Source organism: Convolutriloba macropyga, chromosome 5, assembly GCF_964194025.1.
Source record: "Convolutriloba macropyga chromosome 5, txConMacr16.3, whole genome shotgun sequence".
Taxonomy (NCBI): Eukaryota; Metazoa; Xenacoelomorpha; order Acoela; family Convolutidae; genus Convolutriloba; species Convolutriloba macropyga.
The window spans coordinates 2,733,207-2,758,509 of NC_134472.1; the positions used below are offsets into that span (position 1 = coordinate 2,733,207).

Here is a 25,303-nt window from a genome sequence, read left to right on the forward strand (position 1 = left end):
CAGCTAGGTCAAAAATTCATTCGCTTTCAGACTCTATTCTAATGTTGACACTCCTCCTTAGACCCTCAAATAAATTGAATAAGTCCTTGACTAGACTGAAAAACGATTTCTGTTGAAACACTAAATAGGTGTTTTCAGAGCTCGAAATTTAACAACGTATCGACAACTTTTTTGCAGACCAGCTAGGTCAAAAATTCATTCGCTTTCAGACTCTTTTCCAATGCTGACACTCCTTCTTAGACCCTCAAATAAATTGAATAAGTCCTTGACTAGACTGAAAAACGATTTCTGTTGAAACACTAAATACGTGTTTTCAGAGCTCGAAATTTAACACCGTATCGACAACTATTTTTGTAGAACAGCTAGGTCAAAAATTCAGTCGCTTTCATACTCTATTGCAATGTTGACACTCCTCCTTAGACCCTCAAATTAATTGAATAAGTCCTTGACTAGACTGAAAAACGATTTATGTTGAAACACTTAATAGGTGTTTTCAGAGCTCGAAATTTAACAACGTATCGACAACTTTTTTTGTAGACCAGCTAGGTCAAAAATTCAGTCGCTTTCATACTCTATTGCAATGTTGACACTCCTCCTTAGACCCTCAAATTAATTGAATAAGTCCTTGACTAGACTGAAAAACGATTTATGTTGAAACACTTAATAGGTGTTTTCAGAGCTCGAAATTTAACAACGTATCGACAACTTTTTTTGTAGACCAGCTAGGTCAAAAATTCATTCGCTTTCAGACTCTATTCTAATGTTGACACTCCTCCTTAGACCCTCAAATTAATTGAAAAATTCCTTGACTAGACTGAAAAACGATTTATGTTGAAACACTTAATAGGTGTTTTCAGAGCTCAAAATTTAACAACGTATCGACAACTTTTTTTGTAGAACATCTAGGCCAAAAAATCATTCGCTATCATACCCTATTCCAATGTTGACACCCCTCCTTAGACCCTCAAATTAATTGAATAAGTCCTTGACGAGACTGAAAAACGATTTATGTTGAAACACTAAATAGGTGTTTTCAGAGCTCGAAATTTAACAACGAATCGACAATTTTTTTGTAGACCAGCTAAGTCAAAAATTCATTCGCTTTCAGACTCTAATCCAATGTTGACACTCCTCCTTAGACCCTCAAATAAATTGAATAAGTCCTTGACTAGACTGAAAAACGATTTATGTTGAAACACTAAATAGGTGTTTTCAGAGCTCGAAATTTAACAACGTATCGACAACTTTTTTTGTAGACCAGCTAGGTCAAAAATTCATTCGCTTTCAGACTCTATTCCAATGTTGACACTCCTCCTTAGACCCTCAAATTAATTGAAAAAGTCCTTGACTAGACTGAAAAACGATTTATGTTGAAACACTTAATAGGTGTTTTCAGAGCTCAAAATTTAACAACGTATCGACAACTTTTTTTGTAGAACATCTAGGCCAAAAAATCATTCGCTATCATACCCTATTCCAATGTTGACACCCCTCCTTAGACCCTCAAATTAATTGAATAAGTCCTTGACGAGACTGAAAAACGATTTATGTTGAAACACTAAATAGGTGTTTTCAGAGCTCGAAATTTAACAACGAATCGACAATTTTTTTTGTAGACCAGCTAAGTCAAAAATTCATTCGCTTTCAGACTCTAATCCAACGTTGACACTCCTCCTTAGACCCTCAAATAAATTGAATAAGTCCTTGACTAGACTGAAAAACGATTTATGTTGAAACACTAAATAGGTGTTTTCAGAGCTCGAAATTTAACAACGTATCGACAACTTTTTTTGTAGAACAGCTAGGCCAAAAAATCATTCGCTATCATACTCTATTCCAATGTTGACACTCCTCCTTAGACCCTCAAATTAATTGAATAAGTCCTTGACTAGACTGAAAAACGATTTCTGTTGAAACACTTAATAGGTGTTTTCAGAGCTCGAAATTTAACAACGTATCGACAACTTTTTTGTAGAACAGCTAGGCCAAAAAATCATTCGCTATCATACTCTATTCCAATGTTGACACCCCTCCTTAGACCCTCAAATTAATTGAATAAGTCCTTGACGAGACTGAAAAACGATTTATGTTGAAACACTAAATAGGTGTTTTCAGAGCTCGAAATTTAACAACGAATCGACAATTTTTTTTGTAGACCAGCTAAGTCAAAAATTCATTCGCTTTCAGACTCTAATCCAATGTTGACACTCCTCCTTAGACCCTCAAATAAATTGAATAAGTCCTTGACTAGACTGAAAAACGATTTATGTTGAAACACTAAATAGGTGTTTTCAGAGCTCGAAATTTAACAACGTATCGACAACTTTTTTTGTAGAACAGCTAGGCCAAAAAATCATTCGCTATCATACTCTATTCCAATGTTGACACTCCTCCTTAGACCCTCAAATTAATTGAATAAGTCCTTGACTAGACTGAAAAACGATTTCTGTTGAAACACTTAATAGGTGTTTTCAGAGCTCGAAATTTAACAACGTATCGACAACTTTTTTGTAGAACAGCTAGGCCAAAAAATCATTCGCTATCACACTCTATTCCAATGTTGACACTCCTCCTTAGACCCTCAAATTAATTGAACAAGTCCTTGACTAGACTGAAAAACGATTTATTGAAACACTAAATAGGTGTTTTCAGAGCTCAAAATTTAACAACGTATCGACAACTTTTTTTGAAGAACAGCTAGGCCAAAAAATCATTCGCTATCATACTCTATTCCAATGTTGACAACCCTCCTTAGACCCTCAAACTAATTGAATAAGTCCTTGACGAGACTGAAAAACGATTTACGTTGAAACACTAAATAGTTGTTTTCAGAGCTCGAAATTTAACAACGTATCGACAATTTATTTTGTAGACCAGCTAAGTCAAAAATTCATTCGCTTTCAGATTTTAATCCAATGTTGACACTCATCCTTAGACCCTCAAATAAATTGAATAAGTCCTTGACTAGACTGAAAAACGATTTATGTTGAAACACTAAATAGGTGTTTTCAGAGCTCGAAATTTAACAACGTATCGACAACTTTTTTGGTAGAATAGCTAGGTCAAAAATTCATTCCCTTTCATACTCTATTGCAATGTTGACACTCCTCCTTAGACACTCAAATTAATTGAATAAGTCCTTGACTAGACTGAAAAACGATTTATGTTGAAACACTTAATAGGTGTTTTCAGAGCTCGAAATTTAACAACGTACCGACAACTTTTTTTGTAGACCAGCTAGGTCAAAAATTCATTCACTTTCAGACTCTATTCTAATGTTGACACGCCTCCTTAGACCCTCAAATTAATTGAATAAGTCCTTGACTAGACTGAAAAACGATTTATGTTGAAACACTTAATAGGTGTTTTCAGAGCTCGAAATTTAACAACGTATCGACTACTTTTTTTGTAGAACAGCTAGGTTAAAAATTCATTCCCTTTCATACTCTATTGCAATGTTGACACTCCTCCTTAGACACTCAAATTAATTGAATAAGTCCTTGACTAGACTGAAAAACGATTTATGTTGAAACACTAAATAGGTGTTTTCAGAGCTCGAAATTTAACAACGTATCGACAACTTTTTTTGTAGACCAGCTAGGTTAAAAATTCATTCCCTTTCATACTCTATTGCAATGTTGACACTCCTCCTTAGACACTCAAATTAATTGAATAAGTCCTTGACTAGACTGAAAAACGATTTATGTTGAAACACTTAATAGGTGTTTTCAGAGCTCGAATATTAACAACGTATCGACAACTTTTTTTGTAGACCAGCTAGGTTAAAAATTCATTCCCTTTCATACTCTATTGCAATGTTGACACTCCTCCTTAGACACTCAATTTAATTGAATAAGTCCTTGACTAGACTGAAAAACGATTTATGTTGAAACACTAAATAGGTGTTTTCAGAGCTCGAAATTTAACAACGTATCGACAACTTTTTTTGTAGACCAGCTAGGTTAAAAATTCATTCCCTTTCATACTCTATTGCAATGTTGACACTCCTCCTTAGACACTCAAATTAATTGAATAAGTCCTTGACTAGACTGAAAAACGATTTATGTTGAAACACTTAATAGGTGTTTTCAGAGCTCGAAATTTAACAACGTATCGACAACTTTTTTTGTAGACCAGCTAGGTTAAAAATTCATTCCCTTTCATACTCTATTGCAATGTTGACACTCCTCCTTAGACACTCAAATTAATTGAATAAGTCCTTGACTAGACTGAAAAACGATTTATGTTGAAACACTTAATAGGTGTTTTCAGAGCTCGAAATTTAACAACGTATCGACAACTTTTTTTGTAGACCAGCTAGGTCAAAAATTCATTCGCTTTCAGACACTATTCTAATGTTTACACTCCTCCTTGGACCCTCAAATTAATTGAATAAGTCCTTGACTAGACTGAAAAACGATTTATGTTGAAACACTAAATAGGTGTTTTCAGAGCTCGAAATTTAACAACGTATCGAAAACTTTTTTCGTAGACCAGCTAGGTCAAAAATTCATTCGCTTTCTGGTTCTATTCGGAGTTTGACACTGCTCCCTAGACCCTCAAACTAATTGAATTAGTCCTTCACTAGGTTGAAAAACTTTACGTTGATATCTAGTTTTACACAAAGTATTAATCATGCTCAAAGTGTTTTAGCAGTTTCACAAAATACAATTGATCGTATGAAATCCGGATTAATTTGCAGGATATATCATCGACGTCATAGTGAAGAGTCTCTTCCGTTTGTTCAACAGCAAAACCTAGAGGTTCAAACTTTTCGCAGCACTCGGCAAAGTCAGTTCCTTCTAAGTTAATGGCAAGTCTTTCTAAAATTTTAAAGACGCGAATCAAGCATCGCACTGTTCCATTGTCATAAAATGCAATCAATTGTCCCACTTTTGCATCTTTTCCGATCTCAACATAGCTATTACTAGTGCTTCGGGAGTAGCAGGCGCAATCAAGAAGAAACTTTCCGTCATATCGGCAGAAAATTTTAGCGGAGGGGAACTGATCAACCAACATTTTAACTTCCTGTGTTTCAACTAACCCGTAGTCTTCTTTAATTGGCAGTTTTTCCCGAGTAAATTTGAAACCAAAGGTTTCAAAGAATCGTCTTTTAGATCTGACAGCATCAGTTCGCGATTTCGGACATATCTTTGAACTAATAACTTGCACGTGTTAACTGTTCCAGTTATAGGCCGGATTAGATAATGATTAGCAGATTCAAAAAGTGACGCAGAAGTGGTCCAAAGGGGTCCAAAAAATTCACATTGCCAAGCGAGGTGCCGCAACAGATGAAAATTAATCCACTCAAATTGTCTTCCTGGGTATTTGAATTGCATATTTCTACAAAAAGCTTCCAAAAGCCATCCACATAAAGAAGCATTTTCCCCACTCTCATAGAGCGAACGAAGTGCAAAAACAAGGTAGTTTAAATCACGGATATCTGAATAGTCGTTAAGAAGAGGTCGGAAAACAATTGGCGCTAGATACAGGAGATACATTTTTAATTCATTTGCTTTGAAATGCTTCAAGTTATCAAGAGAACGAACACTTCGCTTAAACTCTGACGGTAATTTTAGATTGACTGTTGCATACTCAATTGTGACTGGAGATCCACTGATCTCAAAAAGAAACTCCAACAAGTCTTTAGCAACACCTTTAGAAAGTTGGTGCATCGTATCTATAGGGGCAGTGAGAGGAAGATTTGGAATAACTTTAAACACATAAGGGTAACCTTGAACACCTTTGCTATCAATTTCGGGATCGTCTTCTTTGTTTGATTTCCTGTAATCAACATCGCCGCTTTCAAACAGGATAGATTGGCGATAATGATTTTCCGGTTTTCTCATTTTCAAATCTTTGCTATGAGGGTAAAAGTGGGCCCCAAGCCTATGCTTGCCTCTCATTTCACATAAAGTGCAACCATAAAACCCGTTAAATTTTTTCATTTTAAGGACACTATTCTTGCAAGGAAGATCTACAATTAAGGCAATTGTCTTAAATTTTGCATCAAAAACATAGTCCTCAGCGTTTACAGTGAACTTTCTTGATATTTCCTGTTGATAACTTTTGAAGATATCGTCCCAAGGCAAATCCCCACTTCCATACCAAACACTACAGAGAACAATATTCTCATATTTCGATCGAAGAATTGGTGGCAGATCCGCTAAAGCAACCCACACAGGGTATGCCGACTCGTTCGCACTATCACGAACAATGGCTCCATCTGTATTCACAACCAGTCGGAGGCGCATGCAGTCACCTTCTAAGACGGGTTCCAAATTCAAGTCTTTATATTGTTCTCGGGTTGAACTGTACCTCAGAATATGTTCGTGATTTTTCTCTACAACAGATCTAAGATGTTCAAAAAAATGCAGACAAATCAACTCGCCATTATCGTAACACGTGTGACTTTTAGTATAGTTATTTGAGAGTTCAGGAATCAGCGTTTTCACGCTGAAAGGCGTCGGGAACCCAGAATTAGGATGAATAAATTGCTCTCGTTTAATCAGATCATATAGAAGTTCGTCCGAGCCCCCATGTTTTGCCACAAGGGTTAGAAGCGAAATTAGGGCATTGTGGACTGTAACGTTGGAGTTCCCACATAGAATGTTCTCGGGAAAATTCAGTTGAGGAAAACTTGATGAGCTAACTAATGGCGTTCTGTCTGGGCTTCGTTCGCTACTTGTTTCCGACTGATCATCAGTTGTAAAAAAGGAGTAGCCACGTGCTGCAACGGAAGACGATATCACTTGATCAGAAATCGGAACTGGATCATAATCTGATAGAAATGATTGCTCGTCATCAATTTGACCGGAAAAACTTGCTGTCTGTTCAATAAAGCCGTCAATTACTTCAACAGGATCAGTTTTAGAAGATCGGTGCACCTTGACGCTACCCTTGTGCTGTCTTCCCAACCTTCTTTTCCTGTATTTTGCCTTACTATTAACAGAAATCTCCCCAACGGTATCTTTTTCAGAGAAAGTGCCAACAGATTCTGCAAGAGCATTTCCTACATCTGAATCATCCGACGACGTCTCGTTTTCAGTTAAATGACTAAACAAAAGAGGGGAGCCAATTTTTGACTGCTTTTTTGTTGGGCTTGAAACATGCGTGCCTTCTGAAGAATTGTCTGAACTCGGGCCTTCAAACTCTGAACGATTTTCACAAGAAGCAAAAAATTTGCCCTCCTGATTGCTCGCATCTGGTTCAATTCGAGAAGAGTGTTTTTCAGCACAATAATCACATTTGCACTCTCCAAAGCTGCCAAAAAAAGCATCTCCGTAATCGACTGTTATTTCCTCGCCTGGTTTTATTGACCGTATGACTTGAAGTCTCAATGCTTTATACGGCAAGTAATTGCAGCTGTATCCCTGGAAATAACGTGTGTTAGGATAACAACTGTGATTGACAAATCTTGTCACTCCAAGCAATACCACTTCCTTCTCCGTAAAACTGCTTTTCATAATTGAAAGGGGGCTCAGTTTTTCTTTCAAACTATCGGGAATCTCTTCAATTATTCCAACAATGTCCTCCAGTGGCTCAAATTTTGGCTTCAGCAATTTCCCAGTTACATTGAAAAGGCCAAAACCTCCAAACTTGTCCGGCAAAATTCTGTAACCTCTATTATCTGCCTCCCGGTACAGTTTCGAAAAGCCTTCTAAAGTCTTGGCAAGAGTTGAATTCGAGCTCACCTCATTAAGAAAATCTGAGAAGTCATCAATTTTGTACATCATCATTGGCCTACGCTCTTGCGGCTTCAAAATATTGGACACAACAAAAGCATCAGCTATCACTAGCTTTTCACAAACTGACATTTCGCACCTGAAGAGCCATATTCGCAATCAATACTATATGAACATAACCGAATATTGTTGGTTCAGTTGCGCTGTAACAACAGAACGCGCGACAAAAAAGTGTTAGCGGAAAATGCATTAGAAAGACGTGACTAAAATAACTGCGAGCAATTAGAACTGGGAAAACAAAACTTGAATTCATTCAAATTTTTCAATCTGACCAAGATGCTTCCAGAAAAGCTATCTTCAAGCTATTTTAACAAACAATTAAACAACATAATTTAGAGTTTGGCACCGAAAACATTTGTAACTTGATTTAAAAACCAATAAATTGACTCCTCGTAAATTCTCAGCACAAACGCACGTGACTGAACAGATTAAAACTGCAATTTAACTTCTGGCAATCAATGATAAACTTTAAACAATAATTCTAATTAACACTAAATCTAAATAATTCTAATTCTATTTAAGCTTCGTCATCTAATTGCTCTTGAGTATTGGATCTTTCGACAGAATAGTCACTTGGTTGGAACGAACTGTTAGTTGCCGTAGCAGTAACATGACCTTCGTTTTCAGCAAACCTGCAGCTGTCTCGAACCAACTGATTGTACGATTTCCTTGCCACTTTGTAGGCAAGATTTGGAGTTGCCGGATACTTCTGACGCACTACATTTTTGATTTTTTCCGAAAGCTCGTCAGATACCGGAGAACGAATTTTGTCCGCCGTTCGCTTCGGGGAAATCAGCTTGTTAATTTCTCCAGAAGAAAAGAGATGAGTGCCAATCGAACGTCCAAATGATCCCACATCGCTTCCTGCGGAGATAGTCATTAAATCAAATCCATCATGGAGGACTGGCGTTTGTTGTACCTCCCATTCGGGATACTCATCCATGCTTTGGAAGTTGTGTTTCAAGTAGGAGATCTCCTCTTTTAAAAGCAGTCGCTATAAAAGCAGCCTTTTAGAAACTCTCAATAACAATCAAAAGACAAAAAATTATACCTTTATCTCAAAGATTAACCGATCATTAGGTATTTCTAGATCAAAATTTTCAAAAGCTCTTTTCTGAAGCTCATTAGCCGTAAAAAGACCTTTCCTACCTTAATAACAAAGACTGCCTGGTTTTTATGTATCTGTAGAAGAATATCTAGAAGCTGATTTTCCAAACTCATTCACGATAAAAAGACCGTCATATGTTTATAAAAAAGATTACCTGATCCTTTACTGTTTCTAGAAGAAAATTCCTTCTCTTGGTCTGCCTCACACACTCTTCATTAAAAGCTTTCATCAAAGAAGCCATTCTCATTTCGTGAGCGTTGGCAAACTCTTCAAACATGTCGCAATCAGAATCTGGATCTGAGTCTTGACCACGATTGGCGGGTGTAAGCTTTGGACAAGGTGGTAAATCACGCAATTCAATTGGCCCCACTTGTGTTGGAGTCTTCAATGTCGTCTCCTTGGAGGTAATTCGAGGTTTCTTTGATTGATTTGGAGACCCGCCTAAAGCCGGCAAGGAGCTTTGCTTGGTATTCGTGCCAGTCTTTGATAGGAAGTTCACGTCATCAAAGACTTGTCGTTTACGATCGACCTTAACAAACGTGACTTTCAAGCTTTCAGGTCTCACACCACTTTTCAATTGCGCCTCATATTTTTCGTCGACTTCTTTTGCAGTTTTTTTGGAACCCTTGAAGAGCAATCGACACGAAACATCCATGCCATCAATTTTCAAAGTCGTAGTTTTATTTTCTTCCAACGTCGATTGTTGGATATAGCTGAAATTTTCTGGCCATAGCTCACTGATAACACCCAATAGATGCACTTCCTTAGAGCCAACGAAAATCCATTTCTGTTCTGCTTTCATCAGAGATAGTTTGACTGAGTTGTTTATCTCGACTTCAGAATCAGATTCATTTAGTCTTTTTGTGGGGTTTACTCGTGTTCTCGAGGATGGTCCTGCCGTTTCAAATTGGTTATCAATTGTTTCATTGGAGCCACGTGCTAACATTGGTTGACTAAATGAACATCCCTCGAAAGTCAATTTCCTTTGATGAGCTGGCTGCTGCAGAGGTTCCTTGTCAATAGAGAGAGAATACTTCTTTTTCTTGTTTTTGCCAGATTTTTTCATTGTATCTAAAAATTGCGCCAACAGGAAGTTATTTATGGAATAACGCAGCAAAACTTTCCAAGCTGGAAAAACTTTGTGTGCCAGAATCCTCTTAGAGAACTCACCTATAATGGTGAACTTGCACTCCAATGCTTGTTTAATTAGAACTACGGCTTGTTGATTTGAAAAATCCACCCTTTTTATCAATCAAAAAGATTTCAAAACAGTTGGGGATAACAAGAGGCTCAATTAATTTGCTTGCTTATCGAGGACAAAATCAAAACGATTAAGGAATAAAATCCTGCTTATGAAATTCTCATCACAAAATATGCCAAACTCGTATTAAAACTATAACAATACTAGCTCATCTGCTATGCCAACAGGGTAATTAATATTTAAGTACATCAAATCTAACATCAAACTTCTTAATGTAAAACTAAACCATTTCACTCAGAGCGACTAACAAACTGTAATCAAACTAAAAACCTCGCGCCTCATCTCCGACTTCTGACTCTTCTCTCTTTGAATCACTGTTTTTCAAATCTTTACTCTGTTTTCTCCTGAGGAAGTTCTTTCTATTTCTTCCCGCTTGATTTGCAGCTTTACGAGCTCTTGGGTAGACTTCTGTGAACTTGGCTTTACCATAAAGTCTTTTGATGTGGGCTAAAACCAACTTATCAATCTAACAGTGCCCAATCTATTGTAGTGATGAAACAAAAACTAAACACACCCTTAAATTGAGCTACTTTTTCCGGAGTTGCGGCAACACGTTGATCGTGGTTACTTTTACAAGGCGAAATCATTTTCTCGGTCAAACCGTCACAGTTCCAAATTTTGGTTCTTAGTTTCTTGCCAGCGTCCTCTGGATTTTTCACGTAACCAAGGTCATACAAGTCAATTCCTTCAAGAAATCGAACACACGCGACGCCATCAGCTTCAATTTCTGGTACCGCACTTTCTTCCTCTTCGTTAATTTTCGTCCCTTCATGGCCCTACAAGAACCCAAAAATGGTCATCGAGTACAAGCAGCAAATAATTGCACGAAAACTAACCAATGACTTAAAACTTTGCACTTCTTGCTCAAGTTTTTTGTTGTAGTCTGCCATAGCCTGGGCATGATCATTTATAAAGCTAGCAAACTTCGCTTCGTCAGACTTGAGGAGAGCACATACATCCTTGTGGTGGTCGCAGCACTGAACAAAAATAATTTTACGTTAGGAACCTTACTGGCAAGAATCTTACTATTTTTAAGAAGACTTTTTTATTTTTAAAAATGACAAACCATAGAATCCAAGTTGCTTTTTTTCTTCGTTTCTCTTATCAATTCAGAGAGCCTCGTGTCATTGTCCGCTTTTCTTTTCACTGGCTCTTTATAAACACTCTTAGTCATCAAGTCCTTTTGGTGAGAACTCTCAATAACAGCCATATAGTTGTCACTTCCAGAGGCTGAAATTTCAACTCCACTTTTACTGCTTTCCTCTCTCACAACTACATTCGTTAAATTATCTGATCCCCTTTCTGTCACTTGTTTTTCAAGCTTTCGATGGCTGCCCACTGGGATGGTCTTCGACTGCAGAGATTTCAACTTCTTTTCCTCCAGGATATCCGCAACATACCTCCGTTTCACATCAGCTTCGGCGCCTTTACAGATTAAGTAGTAGCTTTGCTTACCTGTTTCTAGGTTTAAGATTACTTCACTCAATAGCTGTAGATTTATTTTCTGCGTTATGACCATTTTTGGCCATCGGTCATCAATCAAATTTAAGAACTGTAGGTCTCCCGCTTCATTTCTGAACAAATAACAGAACAACTTATTGAGTGGCATCACTTCTGAAAACTAAAAATGGCGAAGTAACTTTTGGGATGAGATGCTATAAGTGGGAAGCAGTGGAGCGATTTGGATCCAGCTAAAAATTACGCAAGTAAATCTAATCATTTGTTCACATAGGCCACAGCAGACAAAACGCCCCCTGTACAAGCTCGCAGATACTTTTATTTTATTTAAGCCGCAGCGAGCAATTCGCCCGCTGAAAAAGTACGCTATTAGACCTATTTCGCAGCAGACAAAATGCCCACTGATTTACGCAAGTAAATCTAATCAATTATTATCATAGGCCGCAGCAGACAAAACGCCCGCTGTACAAGTCCGCAGATACTTCTATTTCATTTAAGCCGCAGCGAGCAATTCGCCCGCTGAAAAAGTACGCTATAAGACCTATTTCGCAGCAGACAAAATGTCCACTGAATTACGCAAGTAAATCTAATCTATTATTCTCATAGGCCGCAGCAGACAAAACGCCCGCTGTACAAGTCCGCAGATATTTCTATTTTATTTAAGCCGCAGCGAGCAATACGCCCGCTGAAAAAGTACGCTATTAGACCTATTTCGCAGCAGACAAAATGTCCACTGAATTACGCAAGTAAATCTAATCACTTATTCTCATAGGCCGCAGCAGACAAAACGCCCGCTGTACAAGTCCGCAGATATTTCTATTTTATTTAAGCCGCAGCGAGCAATTTGCCCGCTGAAAAAGTACGCTATTAGACCTATTTCGCAGCAGACAAAACGTCCACTGATTTACTCAAGTAAATCTAATCAATTATTCTCATAGGCCGCAGCAGACAAAACGCCCGCTGTACAAGTCCGCAGATATTTCTATTTTATTTAAGCCGCAGCGAGCAATTCGCCCGCTGAAAAAGTACGCTATTAGACCTATTTCGCAGCAGACAAAATGTCCACTGAATTACGCAAGTAAATCTAATCTATTATTCTCATAGGCCGCAGCAGACAAAACGCCCGCTGTACAAGTCCGCAGATATTTCTATTTTATTGAAGCCGCAGCGAGCAATTTGCCCGCTGAAAAAGTACGCTATTAGACCTATTTCGCAGCAGACAAAATGTCCACTGAATTACGCAAGTAAATCTAATCAATTATTCTCATAGGCCGCAGAAGACAAAACGCCCGCTGTACAAGTCCGCAGATATTTCTATTTTTTTAAGCCGCAGCGAGCAATTTGGCCGCTGAAAAAGTACGCTATTAGACCTATTTCGCAGCAGACAAAATGTCCACTGAATTACGCAAGTAAATCTAATCAATTATTCTCATAGGCCGCAGCAGACAAAACGCCCGCTGTACAAGTCCGCAGATATTTCTATTTTATTTAAGCCGCAGCGAGCAATGCGCCCGCTGAAAAAGTACGCTATTAGACCTATTTCGCAGCAGACAAAATGTCCACTGAATTACGCAAGTAAATCTAATCAATTATTCTCATAGGCCGCAGCAGACAAAACGACCGCTGTACAAGTCCGCAGGTATTTCTATTTTATTTAAGCCGCAGCGAGCAATTCGCCCGCTGAAAAAGTACGCTATTAGACCTATTTCGCAGCTGACAAAATGCCCACTGATTTACGCAAGTAAATCTAATCAATTATTCTCATAGGCCGCAGCAGACAAAACGCCCGCTGTACAAGTCCGCAGATACTTCTATTTCATTTAAGCCGCAGCGAGCAATTCGCCCGCTGAAAAAGTACGCTATTAGACCTATTTCGCAGCAGACAAAATGTCCACTGAATTACGCAAGTAAATCTAATCAATTATTCTCATAGGCCGCAGCAGACAAAACGCCCGCTGTACAAGTCCGCAGGTATTTCTATTTTATTTAAGCCGCAGCGAGCAATTCGCCCGCTGAAAAAGTACGCTATTAGACCTATTTCGCAGCAGACAAAATGTCCACTGAATTACGCAAGTAAATCTAATCAATTATTCTCATAGGCCGCAGCAGACAAAACGCCCGCTGTACAAGTCCGCAGGTATTACTATTTTATTTAAGCCGCAGCGAGCAATTCGCCCGCTGAAAAAGTACGCTATTAGACCTATTTCGCAGCAGACAAAATGCCCACAGATTTACGCAAGTAAATCTAATCAATTATTCTCATAGGCCGCAGCAGACAAAACGACCGCTGTACAAGTCCGCAGGTATTTCTATTTTATTTAAGCCGCAGCGAGCAATTCGCCCGCTGAAAAAGTACGCTATTAGACCTATTTCGCAGCAGACAAAATGCCCACTGACTTACGCAAGTAAATCTAATCAATTATTCTCATAGGCCGCAGCAGACAAAACGCCCGCTGTACAAGTCCGCAGATACTTCTATTTCATTTAAGCCGCAGCGAGCAATTCGCCCGCTGAAAAAGTACGCTATTAGACCTATTTCGCAGCAGACAAAATGTCCACTGAATTACGCAAGTAAATCTAATCAATTATTCTCATAGGCCGCAGCAGACAAAACGCCCGCTGTACAAGTCCGCAGATACTTCTATTTTATTTAAGCCGCAGCGAGCAATTCGCCCGCTGAAAAAGTACGCTATTAGACCTATTTCGCAGCAGACAAAATGCCCACTGAATTACGCAAGTAAATCTAATCTATTATTCTCATAGGCCGCAGCAGACAAAACGCCCGCTGTACAAGTCCGCAGATATTTCTATTTTATTTAAGCCGCAGCGAGCAATTCGCCCGCTGAAAAAGTTTTTCCTATACAAATTATGAAAGAATTTTCTTTCGCAAAACAACTTTATTTTCCAGTGGTCACTACAGCTTTGTTTCAGATCATATGCAACTACAGTAGCAAAATGTTCCAAAAAAATACAAGAAACTAAGAATTCAATGTTATCAAAATATAAAACCACCAGAGAACGAAAATGTATAAAACAAATAAAGTCAAATTGCAACCGGTCAAATTGACACTGGTCAAACTGAAACTGCTCAAATAATGTCATATGAAGTGGCAAATTATAAATAAACCAAAAGGACTGCAAGTAAGGACTTCAATCAATCAATCAATCAATCAAGTTTTTTGTCTATGATACATTTGTTGATTCCACAAGCGAGCGCATGGAAACCTTCTTCTGTTAGGTGAATCCCATCACTGTCTTTAAAGCATTTTGCCTTATGCACATGCTGGTGCATACGATAAAAATTGATGGAAGAACTGGTCAGCATTGCATTAAACCGGTCGATGTTAAAATGCTTAGCCTGGCATCTCTTTAGCACTGTGCAGGCGACTACTTTGGGTTTCTGTGGCAAGTCTCGAATCGCATTATAGAACTTTCGTATCTTTCCCATAACAATTTCGGGTTCCTCCCCCGCCTCATTAAAGTAAGAGAGATTGTTTCCCCCAATTATGAAAATGACACTTTTGTAACTCTCTAAGGTGTCCAAAAGGGCATAGAACTGTTCCACTCTGCCACCAGACAGAGACAAAGATACGCATCCATCTACACAAAGGGAGTCCACAATGGAATCTCCCACGATTGCAGTATTGATCTTCTTCTCATTATCAAAGTTGTTATACAGAAACTCGAGTTTTTGTCCATTTATCTCCTTCCACAATCGTCCCTGGATTTGCTGTTTCCAGAAGCTCGGCTTAAACTTCTTTTTTGGGGGTTCATCTACTAAGTTTGCATACGGAACGCCGACACGTTTTGGGTCCATCATCAAAGTTTTAGGTGCAGAAGGCAAAGAATCTAAAACAGTAATGTCAATTGAATGAGTTCTAAACGCTCAGGTCTGAAAAAATGTCAGAGAAATTAATGAGAAAAACCCCAAACGCGAATCGTTAAACCCTAATCCTATACCCCTGATACCCGGGGCTGAGTGGTCCCACTTCGACCCGTGGTGGGTGGTCCCAGTTCACACTTGGTGGCGTTCCCTGATACCCGGGAATGGTTGCACCCAGTTTTACCGCTGGCTCGGTTAAGATAGAGCTCAAATTTGACTACGTTTTTCAAAGGGCAGCTAGGCCAAAAAGTCCTTCGGTTTCAGACTCTTTCTATATGTTGACACTCCTCCTTAGATCCTCAAACTAATTGAATAAGTCCTTGAATAAGTTGAAAAACAATTTAAGTTGAAACACTTAGTAGAGAGTTTTTAGAGCTCGAAATTTGACAACACATAGACTACAATATTGCGATCATAGAATTTTAAAAATAGGCCTTTATCATCGGGTCGAGGAGTTGTTCAAATCAAACCAAATTCGGCATGGAGCATACCCTCCCTTCGGTATATATAGAGTCAAAAAAAAGAATTTTTGCTATAGCTTGCCTAGGAAAAAAGTTAGCTTTTCATACGGAAATTTGCGATTATTTGGAATATTTAATTTTCAAATATGGATTTTCGACCTCGAACCTCCGAAAATGACCACATGCTCAATCCTCGATCTTTAATTTTTCTTTAATCAGAGTGTATATGTTAACAACCAGTTAATATGAGTTACAATATCATCGTATCAAACTTTTAAGACTATGTTGAACGTTTTTGGTTTGCTCTTCGGGAAACAATAACCGAACGAGCGTTTGGTACCAATTGAAAAAAGGGCATGATGACTGAATCGTACGGAATAAGTCTTTTTCATCCGGTCAAGGAGTTGTTCAAATCGAGCCAAACCACGTGTATCTAGAGAGTAAAACAAAAAAAATTGCTATAGCTTTTCGAACTTAACATTTCTACTCTACGAGTTTTTGAAGTATTGACCCCAAAGCACAAACTGCCGGTTTATTATAATCTTATTACACAGGAGATTCTCCATACCAAGTTTGGTTTGCTTTGAACAACTCCTTGACCCAATGAAAAAGACCTATTCTTAAATAAACTTATTCAAAATTATTCGGAGATAATAGGAAATTTCCGTATGAAATACGAACTTTCTTTCTAGGAAAGTTAGCACAACCATGCGTTTTGCATTACAACCTAAATAGTACTGGTAGTTTGGGATATCAATTTGGTTCACTTTGAACAACTCCTTGATTCAATAAAAAAGACCTATTTTTAAAATTCGCTAATAGCGAAATTCGCAAATTTCCGTATGAAAAACTAACTTTATTCCTAGGCAAGCTTTAGCAAAAATTCTTTTTGTTTTAGACACTATATACACAGGGGATAATACATACCGAGTTTGGTTCGATTTGAACAACTCCTTGACCCGATGAAAAAGACCTATTCCGGACTATTCAGTCACCATGCCCTTTTTTCAATTGGTACCAAACGCTCGTTCGATTATTGTTTCCCGAAGAGCAAACCAAAAACGTTCAACATAGTCTTAAAAAATTGATACAATGATATTGTAACTCATATTAACCGGTTGTTAACATAAACACTCTGATTAAAGAAAAATTAAAGATCGAGGAGTGAGCATGTGGTCATTTTCGGAGGTTCGAGGTCGAAAATTGTTAATAACTTCTGAAATACTGAACCAATCGAAACGAGACATAGCTCATTGAAGTGCCCGTGAAACGGGCTTTAAAACTATATATACCATCACTTGTTTCTGATAAGTACTTAGAAATTCAAAGTCGATGGGCAGTGGTGTTTTTCTCCCCAGGAGGTCAATCGGGACCAAGTTCCCTGGCCAATTTCTCAAAAACGGCTGAACAAAAACAAACACCCTTAGTACCCTTTGTAGCACTGCTTGAGATACGCATCATATTAAAAAATGAGCCCAATCGGTACATTCTTCGAGGAGTTATAGCAAAAAGAAGGTACCGTACCAAATGACCATGGAGGAGAGATACACCACCTCCAGAGCTAAAATTGAACACCTAAACCACAGAAAATGATATATAAAGTATATATATTCGGAATCTACGTTAGACGGGCTATTCAAAACACTAATTTTCTAAAACACACTTCAAAGCTTCAAGGTGTCAATGGTGTCACCACTGGTGTCACCACTGGTGTCAACCTCTTCTGGGGCTAAAACGAGGGCAAGTTTACTGGCCAATTTCTCTAAAACGGCTGAACAAAAATAAACCCAAGAAGTACCAACTGACCCCAGAAGAGAGATACGTCACTTTCAGAGCTAAAATTGACCTTCTGAACTATGGAAAACGCCCTATAAAACATATATGAGGAGAATGCTCACCATCAGGGGAGTCTAGAGAACCAATTAGCGGGGCTAAATTCGTCTTTTTTGTTGGTCTAACATGTACATACCCGAAATGTACCCGGACACGAATAGGTAAAAATGTGTCCTAGGTATGTGTCCTGGCCAATTTCTCGAAAACGGATGAAAGAAACAAAACGCCATTTACAGGGATTCAAGTACGGCTCACGCTGAGTTCAAATCAACAAACAGATCAAAAATCGGTTCACTCTACGAGGAGATATTCCAACATAAAGGTACCGTACCAAATGACTAAATAGGAGAAGTACGGAGCAGGTTTCGCTAAAATTGACCACCTGGACTACGTAAAACACCATAAAAAATATATATAGGGATACTCAGCATAAACTGAGGATTCTGAAACACTAACATTTGTCCGTTAAATCGGGTGTTCACAAAGTGAAAAAAGTGATCAGACTGACCGTCATCCGCTTCGGGGGTCAAAAATGGGGTCAAGTTTACAGGGTAGTTTCTCAAAAACGGCTAAACAAAAACAAACGCCCTTAGTACCGTTTGTAGCACTGCTTGAGATACGCATCATATTAAAAAATGAGCCCAATCGGTGCACTGTAGAAGGAGTTATAGCAAAAACAAAGTACCGTACCAAATTGCGAAAAAGCGAAGTGTCATCTGTTCAGAGGCCAAATTGACTGTCTGAACATCACAAACTAGTATGAAAAGTATATATGGAGACACTCCCCAGTAACTGAGGATTCTTAAACACTAACATTTATTGGGTAAATCGGGTGTTTTGTAGTACCGAAATTTGGGTCACCCAGAATAGCCCGAAAATTCGAACTATCTCAAATTTGAACATTAATAACTTTTTGACTAGGCCGATTTAGGAAACCAACCAAATACTGCAAGCAAGAGGGGTTCAGTGCTAACAAAATGCGACATCTCCCGTTTAATTTGGTCCAGTATTTTAGGAGTTATTAACAATATACTGTTCTGTACCCCATTTTTTGGGCTAAAATCGAAGCCCAAGATCTCCGGAACCGACGTAAAACAACGTGAAACAGCGTTCCCGGCGTATTTGTGGGTGTAATTCTGGTCCACTTCCAAGTTCTAGGTCACGTCAAACCTTCATGGTGAGGTGGGAAAAATTTTCCCACCTCACCATGAAGGCTATTATGTTTTGTGTGTTTTGACATAAAACAACATCCACAGAATTTTGATGAAATCGCGAAAAAAGATAAATTGTTGAATTAACCCCAAAATTTGACACAAATAGCTTCAACAACCTAAATAGTCTCTAGAAAACACAAAACGCACGCCGAAAAATTTGTTCAATTGCGCAAAACACCCCTCTGCCATAAAATTTGAGAAAAAACTTTTAATTTTCTGCATTGATCAGTAAATAAGTGTTCTAAAGGATATTTTCAGGAATGTGACTAGCCATTCCAGAGACTAACGTCTTAACAGCAACAGATCAAGCCAGTAACAACTCATTTTGGTCAAAAATTGAATGAGAAAATCGAAAATGACCAAAGAAGACCCCATATGACCAAAAATTACAAATTTTCTCAAAGTTTGGACATGAATAACTTTTTTCGGTTATTGACTCAGAACAACAATTGAATACATCAATCACAAGGGTTTCATAAGCAACAAAACGCGCCTATGCCCGTTTAATTTGGTAGTGTAGTTTTGGAGAAATCTTCGATGACATGAAGCAGACTACGATTTTTGGGCTATTGGGAGAGCCCAATTTCTCACAAACACTAGCAAAACGGCTAAAAACGGTGCCACGTAGACAAATCTGAAGGCAATTCAAGTCCACTCATAAGATACGGAACAACCAAAACCTCTACTGCGAAGTGGGAAAAATTTCCCACCTCGCCCTAGAGGCCAGGGTGTTTTGCGTGTTTTGTTAAAAAAAAGAAATCTAACAAGAATTTCATGATTTCGGAAATAATAAAAAAGTTGTTTAATTGACAAAAACAAAGTATCCTAAAGCTTCAGAGACACAAACCAAACCTAAATAACACAATTTGCAAGCTACAATAACCCAAATTAGAAGAATAATTAAATCAGTACTGGAAAACATTTAAAACATCATTATTTTTTAAACTTTAAAAATTTACAGTTTAAAAACGTTCAGAGCAGGCCAATTTAGACAACAATTAAAGACTGCAGGCCTTTACAAATCTCCCAGTCACTAAAACGCGACTATGACTGGCCAAATTGGTTAAGTAGCTCTGCAAAAATTGTCAAAAACCATAAGCGTGCCCCCGAAAATATAATTTTTACTTCCATTTTTTTAAATTTTAACATTATTAACTTTTCGATTAGGCTGATTTGGGAACTCAACTAAACGTTGCAAGCAATAAAAGCTTAGTTTCAGTAAAATGCGACAATTCCCGTGCAATTTGGTACAGTAGTTATGGAGAAATCTTTGATGACATGAACCGTACCCCGATTTTTCGGCTATTGCGAGAGCCCAGTTTCTGCGCGCAATAACGGCGCCACGTAGACCATTCTGAGCGCAATTCAGATCCACTCTGTAGTTATTGAATACCCAAAAGTTCTTTTTCGAAGTGGGAAAAATCCCACCTCGCCATAAAGGCCGGTGTGTTTTGGGTCTTTTGACAAAAATGTAACTCGAACGAGAATTAAATGTTTTCGCAAAAAAAATTAATAAATTTCCAAAAACTAAGAATTCGAAAACCTTCAAGGACCCAAACAAAGCCTAAATAATACAAATTGCAAGTAATAATAACCATATTTAGAAGAAAAACTACATCAGTACTGAAAAAAAATTGAGACATCATTATTTTTAATTTTTTTCAGATTTAAGTCTAATCACCTTCTGAGCAGGCCAATTAAGACACCAATTAAAAAACGGCACGCCTGTAAAAACTTAGAATTAGTAAAACAGGACTGTGCACGACCAAATTGGCGGAATAGTTTAAGAAAAATCATCAGAAGAATTAAGCGTGCGCCACAAAAAAAATTTTTCGAACTTTTTTTTAAATTTAAACATTAATAACTTTTTGAGTAGGCCGATTATAGGAAACAACTAAATGCTACATTCAAGAAATGTTTGGTGTCAACAAATGAAATTAGAACCATGCAATTTTGTACAGTAATTTTAGAAAAATTGTCAAACACATGAAGCGTACCCGGATTTTTGAGCTAATGGGAAACGCCAACTTCCGGCAAAATCAAGATTTTGCAAACAAAAAATGAATTCCCGAAAACTAAGGAGTCGAAAAGTTCTATAGACCAAAAAGTCTGAATAACGCAATTAACACTAACCCAATTTAGAAGAAAAAAACATCAATACTAAAAAAAATTTATAACAATTTTTATTTCTTGAATTTTAAAATTTACAGCTTAATAACCTTCCGATCATGTCAGTTTAGACAACAATTGAAAACTGCATACCATGAAAACTTAAATTAAACAAAACGCTATTATGCCCGGCCAAATTGGCAAAGTAGCTTAGGAAAAAAATCTGAAACGTGAAGCGTGCCCCTAAAATACAACAAAATTTTACTTCGAATTTTTTCAATTATAAACATTAAAAACTTTTCGATTAGGCCAATTTGAGAGACCAATTAAACACTAAAAAAACGGAGGTTAGTGCCGACAAATTGCAGCAATGAGCGTGTCACTTGGTAAAGTAGATTGGGAGAAATCGTCAAGAACATTAGGCCTAGCCCAATTTTCGGGCTCTTATAAGACCCCAATTCCTAGGAAAATCACGCAAAACGACCAAAAACATCACAACGTAGACTTATCAGGACGCAAGTAAAGAACACTCATTAATTACTGAACACCCAAAACCTCTACTGCGAAGTGGGAAAAAATTCCCACCTCATCCTAAGGCCAGGGTATTTTGTGAGTTTTGACAAAAAAAAATCAAACAAGGGTTTCACGATCTCAAAAAAAAATAAAAAAATATTAAATTTCCAAAAGCTATGGATTCAAAAAACTGTTGTTTTCGTGCAATTATAGCACTTTTTTCCAAGCGGTGAGGTTGTGTAATTTCACCACTAAAACAAGCATTGAATTTTTGTAATTAGACCTCATTCAGCGCTGTTTTCACCAAATTTTAACACTTTTTTTCCAAGCGCTGAGTTTTTGTAGTTTCACCATTAAAACAAGCGGTGATTTCTTGTAATTTCACCGCTTTCACTGCTGTTCTCACACAATTTTACCACTTTTTTCTAAGCGGTGAATTTATGTAAGTTCACCATTAAGTTAAGCGGTGAATTTATGTAATTTCACCGCATTCACTGTTCTTCTCGCAAAATTTTAACACTTTTTTCCAAGCGGTGAATTTATGTAAGTTCACCACTAAATTAAGCGTTGAATATATGTAATTTCACCGCATTCATCGCTTATCTTACATAATTTGGATTTTTGACATTTTGTTTCGAGGCGGTGAATTTATGTAATTTCACCGCTAAATTCAGCGGTATAATTATGTAATTTCACCGCTACCAGGTGATTAAGGTTTTTTTCACCGCATTCACCACCTGATTTATGTAAGTTCACCGCATTCACCGCTTATCTTACAAAATTTTCCGCATTCACCGCTTATCTTACATAATTTTGCGGTTAATGGCGGTGACACCTCGACCCGGGTAGGGAAATTAGCCACAAATCTTACCACCCAACTCCGTAAGTTGCGTCACTTAATTCTTCTTGGATTAAAGCATGGTCTTTGGGCATGTTTTGGTTATTTTGTTCTTGGGTGGTGCTAATTGTAGTTGATAAAATTCAGCACTGCTTCGTCGAATGTGCTTCTTTCATTGAATCAGTTGTCTAGACGTAAACTGTTGTTGTTCTGTAGAATTGCTCTAAAAATACGAAATTGAAATAATATGATTTGCCTATTCATGAAATTGAACTGCAGCCGGAGATTTTTTAATAGTTTTTTTATAATATTCTCTTTGATTTTTTTACATTTTTTTCTCTGAAATTGATTATCTGTGAAATTAAATTAAAGTGTTCCGGGTGTTTTAATAGTGGAATTCTAAATTTGAAAACTTTTACTGAAAGATTAGACGCCTCTTCAAATACAAAAACACCAGAGAAAAACTGAAGTCGGCTAAAAAAATGTTTACAAATACGATTACAATTAAGAAAATAATTCAAAAATGGTAAAGAAAGGTAGAAGCTGAAATCGGTTTTGGAAGAAAACCCCACGGAACAAACATTTAATTTTAGATAGCAAAGGAACCCCCACGGAAAAAACCAACGGAATAAAACCAAAACGGAAACAAACCTCATTTGACTATTAATAAACGGCACATATAGCGCGTTCGGCAATGCCTTGCAAATTATGACCATGCCTTAGCGGCCCGTGGGACTTGATACGAAACCAACACAACAATCTTGACCAAAGTTTAATTTTAAATTGGTTTAAACGGAGTAACAAATTTTTGGTTCCAAACCAGAAAATTGAAACAAAAACAATAATTTCGAAATGAAAAACGTTTTAAAAGACTGAAATAACAGCAGAAACTGGGGAAATAAAATAATGCAACTCTATTCTTGATTCTTGTTTGAAATATTTTTAAATCTTAACTTTTTTACATTGCAAACTGATTGAAACCTGAAAATTACAGAGTTTTGTTTTTCTGTTTAATTTATATTGAACTGATGCAAAATTTATCATCGAAAAATAGTGACAACAGGCCGTTTTATTAATTTAATGTTAATTGACTACGATTGATGAGTTTTTCATCAATTAGCGTTTTTTAAGATAGACTGTTGCTTTCAATTGTTTTTTGTAGAAATTTTTCTTTGGTAAAATTACTTTATTGATGGTTGTTCTTTTAAGTATTTGACTGAGGTACTATAACGGGTTCAAACACTGTCGTGATACACAACAAATTTACTTTCCTGGTGCAGTATAGAACTGCCTTAGATCGAATTATATGAAGAACTTGTATTCACATTTATAAACTTTTTTTGAAAAGAAATGAAACTTTATGTCTCCTAAAAGCATTCAAACGGTTTCCAATTTTTCCAGCACAGTAGCTGTTGTTCAACTCAAATGTAAACCACATTTTTGTAATATTTCTCATTGGTCATTTTAGACAATAATGTGTCGAACAATTTACAAAGAAAAACATAATCAGTAGAAAACCTGTAACTTCAGATTACCGGGTTTTCGATTTTCGGGTTTGGAACTTTTGCTGTTTTGCAGATCAATATACCCAATTCCAAAAAAAACTTAATGAGCCAGAATCCCCGCAATGTACCTAAAAATTTGCGTTTAACTAATATGGAAGAATTTTTGGAATAATAATTCGATAGCGTGATAATTAATAATGTAATAACTTTTTATATGTTTACCAACTCATCAACCCCATTCTGCCACGACTTGCTTAGATGAAGTTACGGTATCTGAACATGCGTTAGCGGCCAATGGGACCTTCGTTTAAGGAGGATAAAAACTGTTTGCATTACCAAACTGCTAATTTGAAATAGCATTTTTGAGCTAAAATATCAGAGTAATTGATTAAGGTATTATGACGTCGGATAATTCGGCTTTGGTTAAATAGTCATGCAGCCACATTATAGAAGGGTTTCTTGATTTCTACAAAACTTTTGCTAAAAGAGTTTCATTTCTGCAAAGAGTTACATTTTAGTTTCGCTTTATTCTTCGAGTGAACTGCATTCATACTTATATTGGTTTAACCCGACAAATTTCTACTGCAATATTCATCATTTACTTTTGAGACAGAAGGTTTTTGAAAACAGGTCATATCATTGAAACAATTGTTTTGATTCTATCACACAATGTCATTAGAGACTTTATTTGAACAACTGAAAAACCAGCAATATATATATATATATATATATATATATATATATATATATACATAATTTATTGAACTGAATTGAATATATCACATGCCACGCTTCAATTGAATGATTGAGAATTTTTACCATTGAATAACGCTCGTGCGTTTGATATGAATAAAGGTGAACTGAAGTAGTTATAAAGAGAAAAGAACTGGAGAGTAATCAGCTGTTAAAAGTCCACAAATTGACAGTGAAGTTGACAGAATTTCGTGTATATTGAGAAGAACGTTTTGTGAAGCCTTTTAATTTACTAGGCTCCCAAAAGCAGCAATTAAAAACTGATTTTTTGATGCAGTTTTAACTTTATTTGCTCGAATTTTTTCATGTACAAGCAGATTCTAGGCTTTGAACATATGCATTATTTACTAAAACAGATGCGATATTCTCTAAAAAAACTCTATGCCATGATTCATCTGCGCATTTGTTTTTCAGTCAGACTGTAATTTTGGGATCTTTTTATTTGATTATTTTAAATTCAAAATGACAAAAAATTTTAGATTGACAAGACTGGATTGGATTCAATCGAGTTTCTTGATGATCTACAGGGTGAAGTTGAAGAGTACGAGTCACTTAGGTAAGGCAATATGTTTTATGGTTCAATTTGCGATCCAAGCCAGCTCTGATCATACTGATTTAAGTC

General features: G+C 37.1%; 1 protein-coding gene across 3 annotated transcripts in view; it reads left to right on the plus strand.

Moving 5' to 3' along the window:
• LOC142339040 (prominin-1-like) overlaps positions 1-25,303 on the plus strand; it is a 187,192-nt gene that overhangs the window by 99,604 nt on the left and 62,285 nt on the right. For all 3 annotated transcript variants that reach the window (XM_075388692.1, XM_075388693.1, XM_075388694.1), the window contains exon 13: positions 25,161-25,237. In XM_075388692.1, coding sequence (XP_075244807.1) covers positions 25,161-25,237 — 77 coding nt within the window. The remainder of the gene's footprint in view (positions 1-25,160; positions 25,238-25,303) is intronic.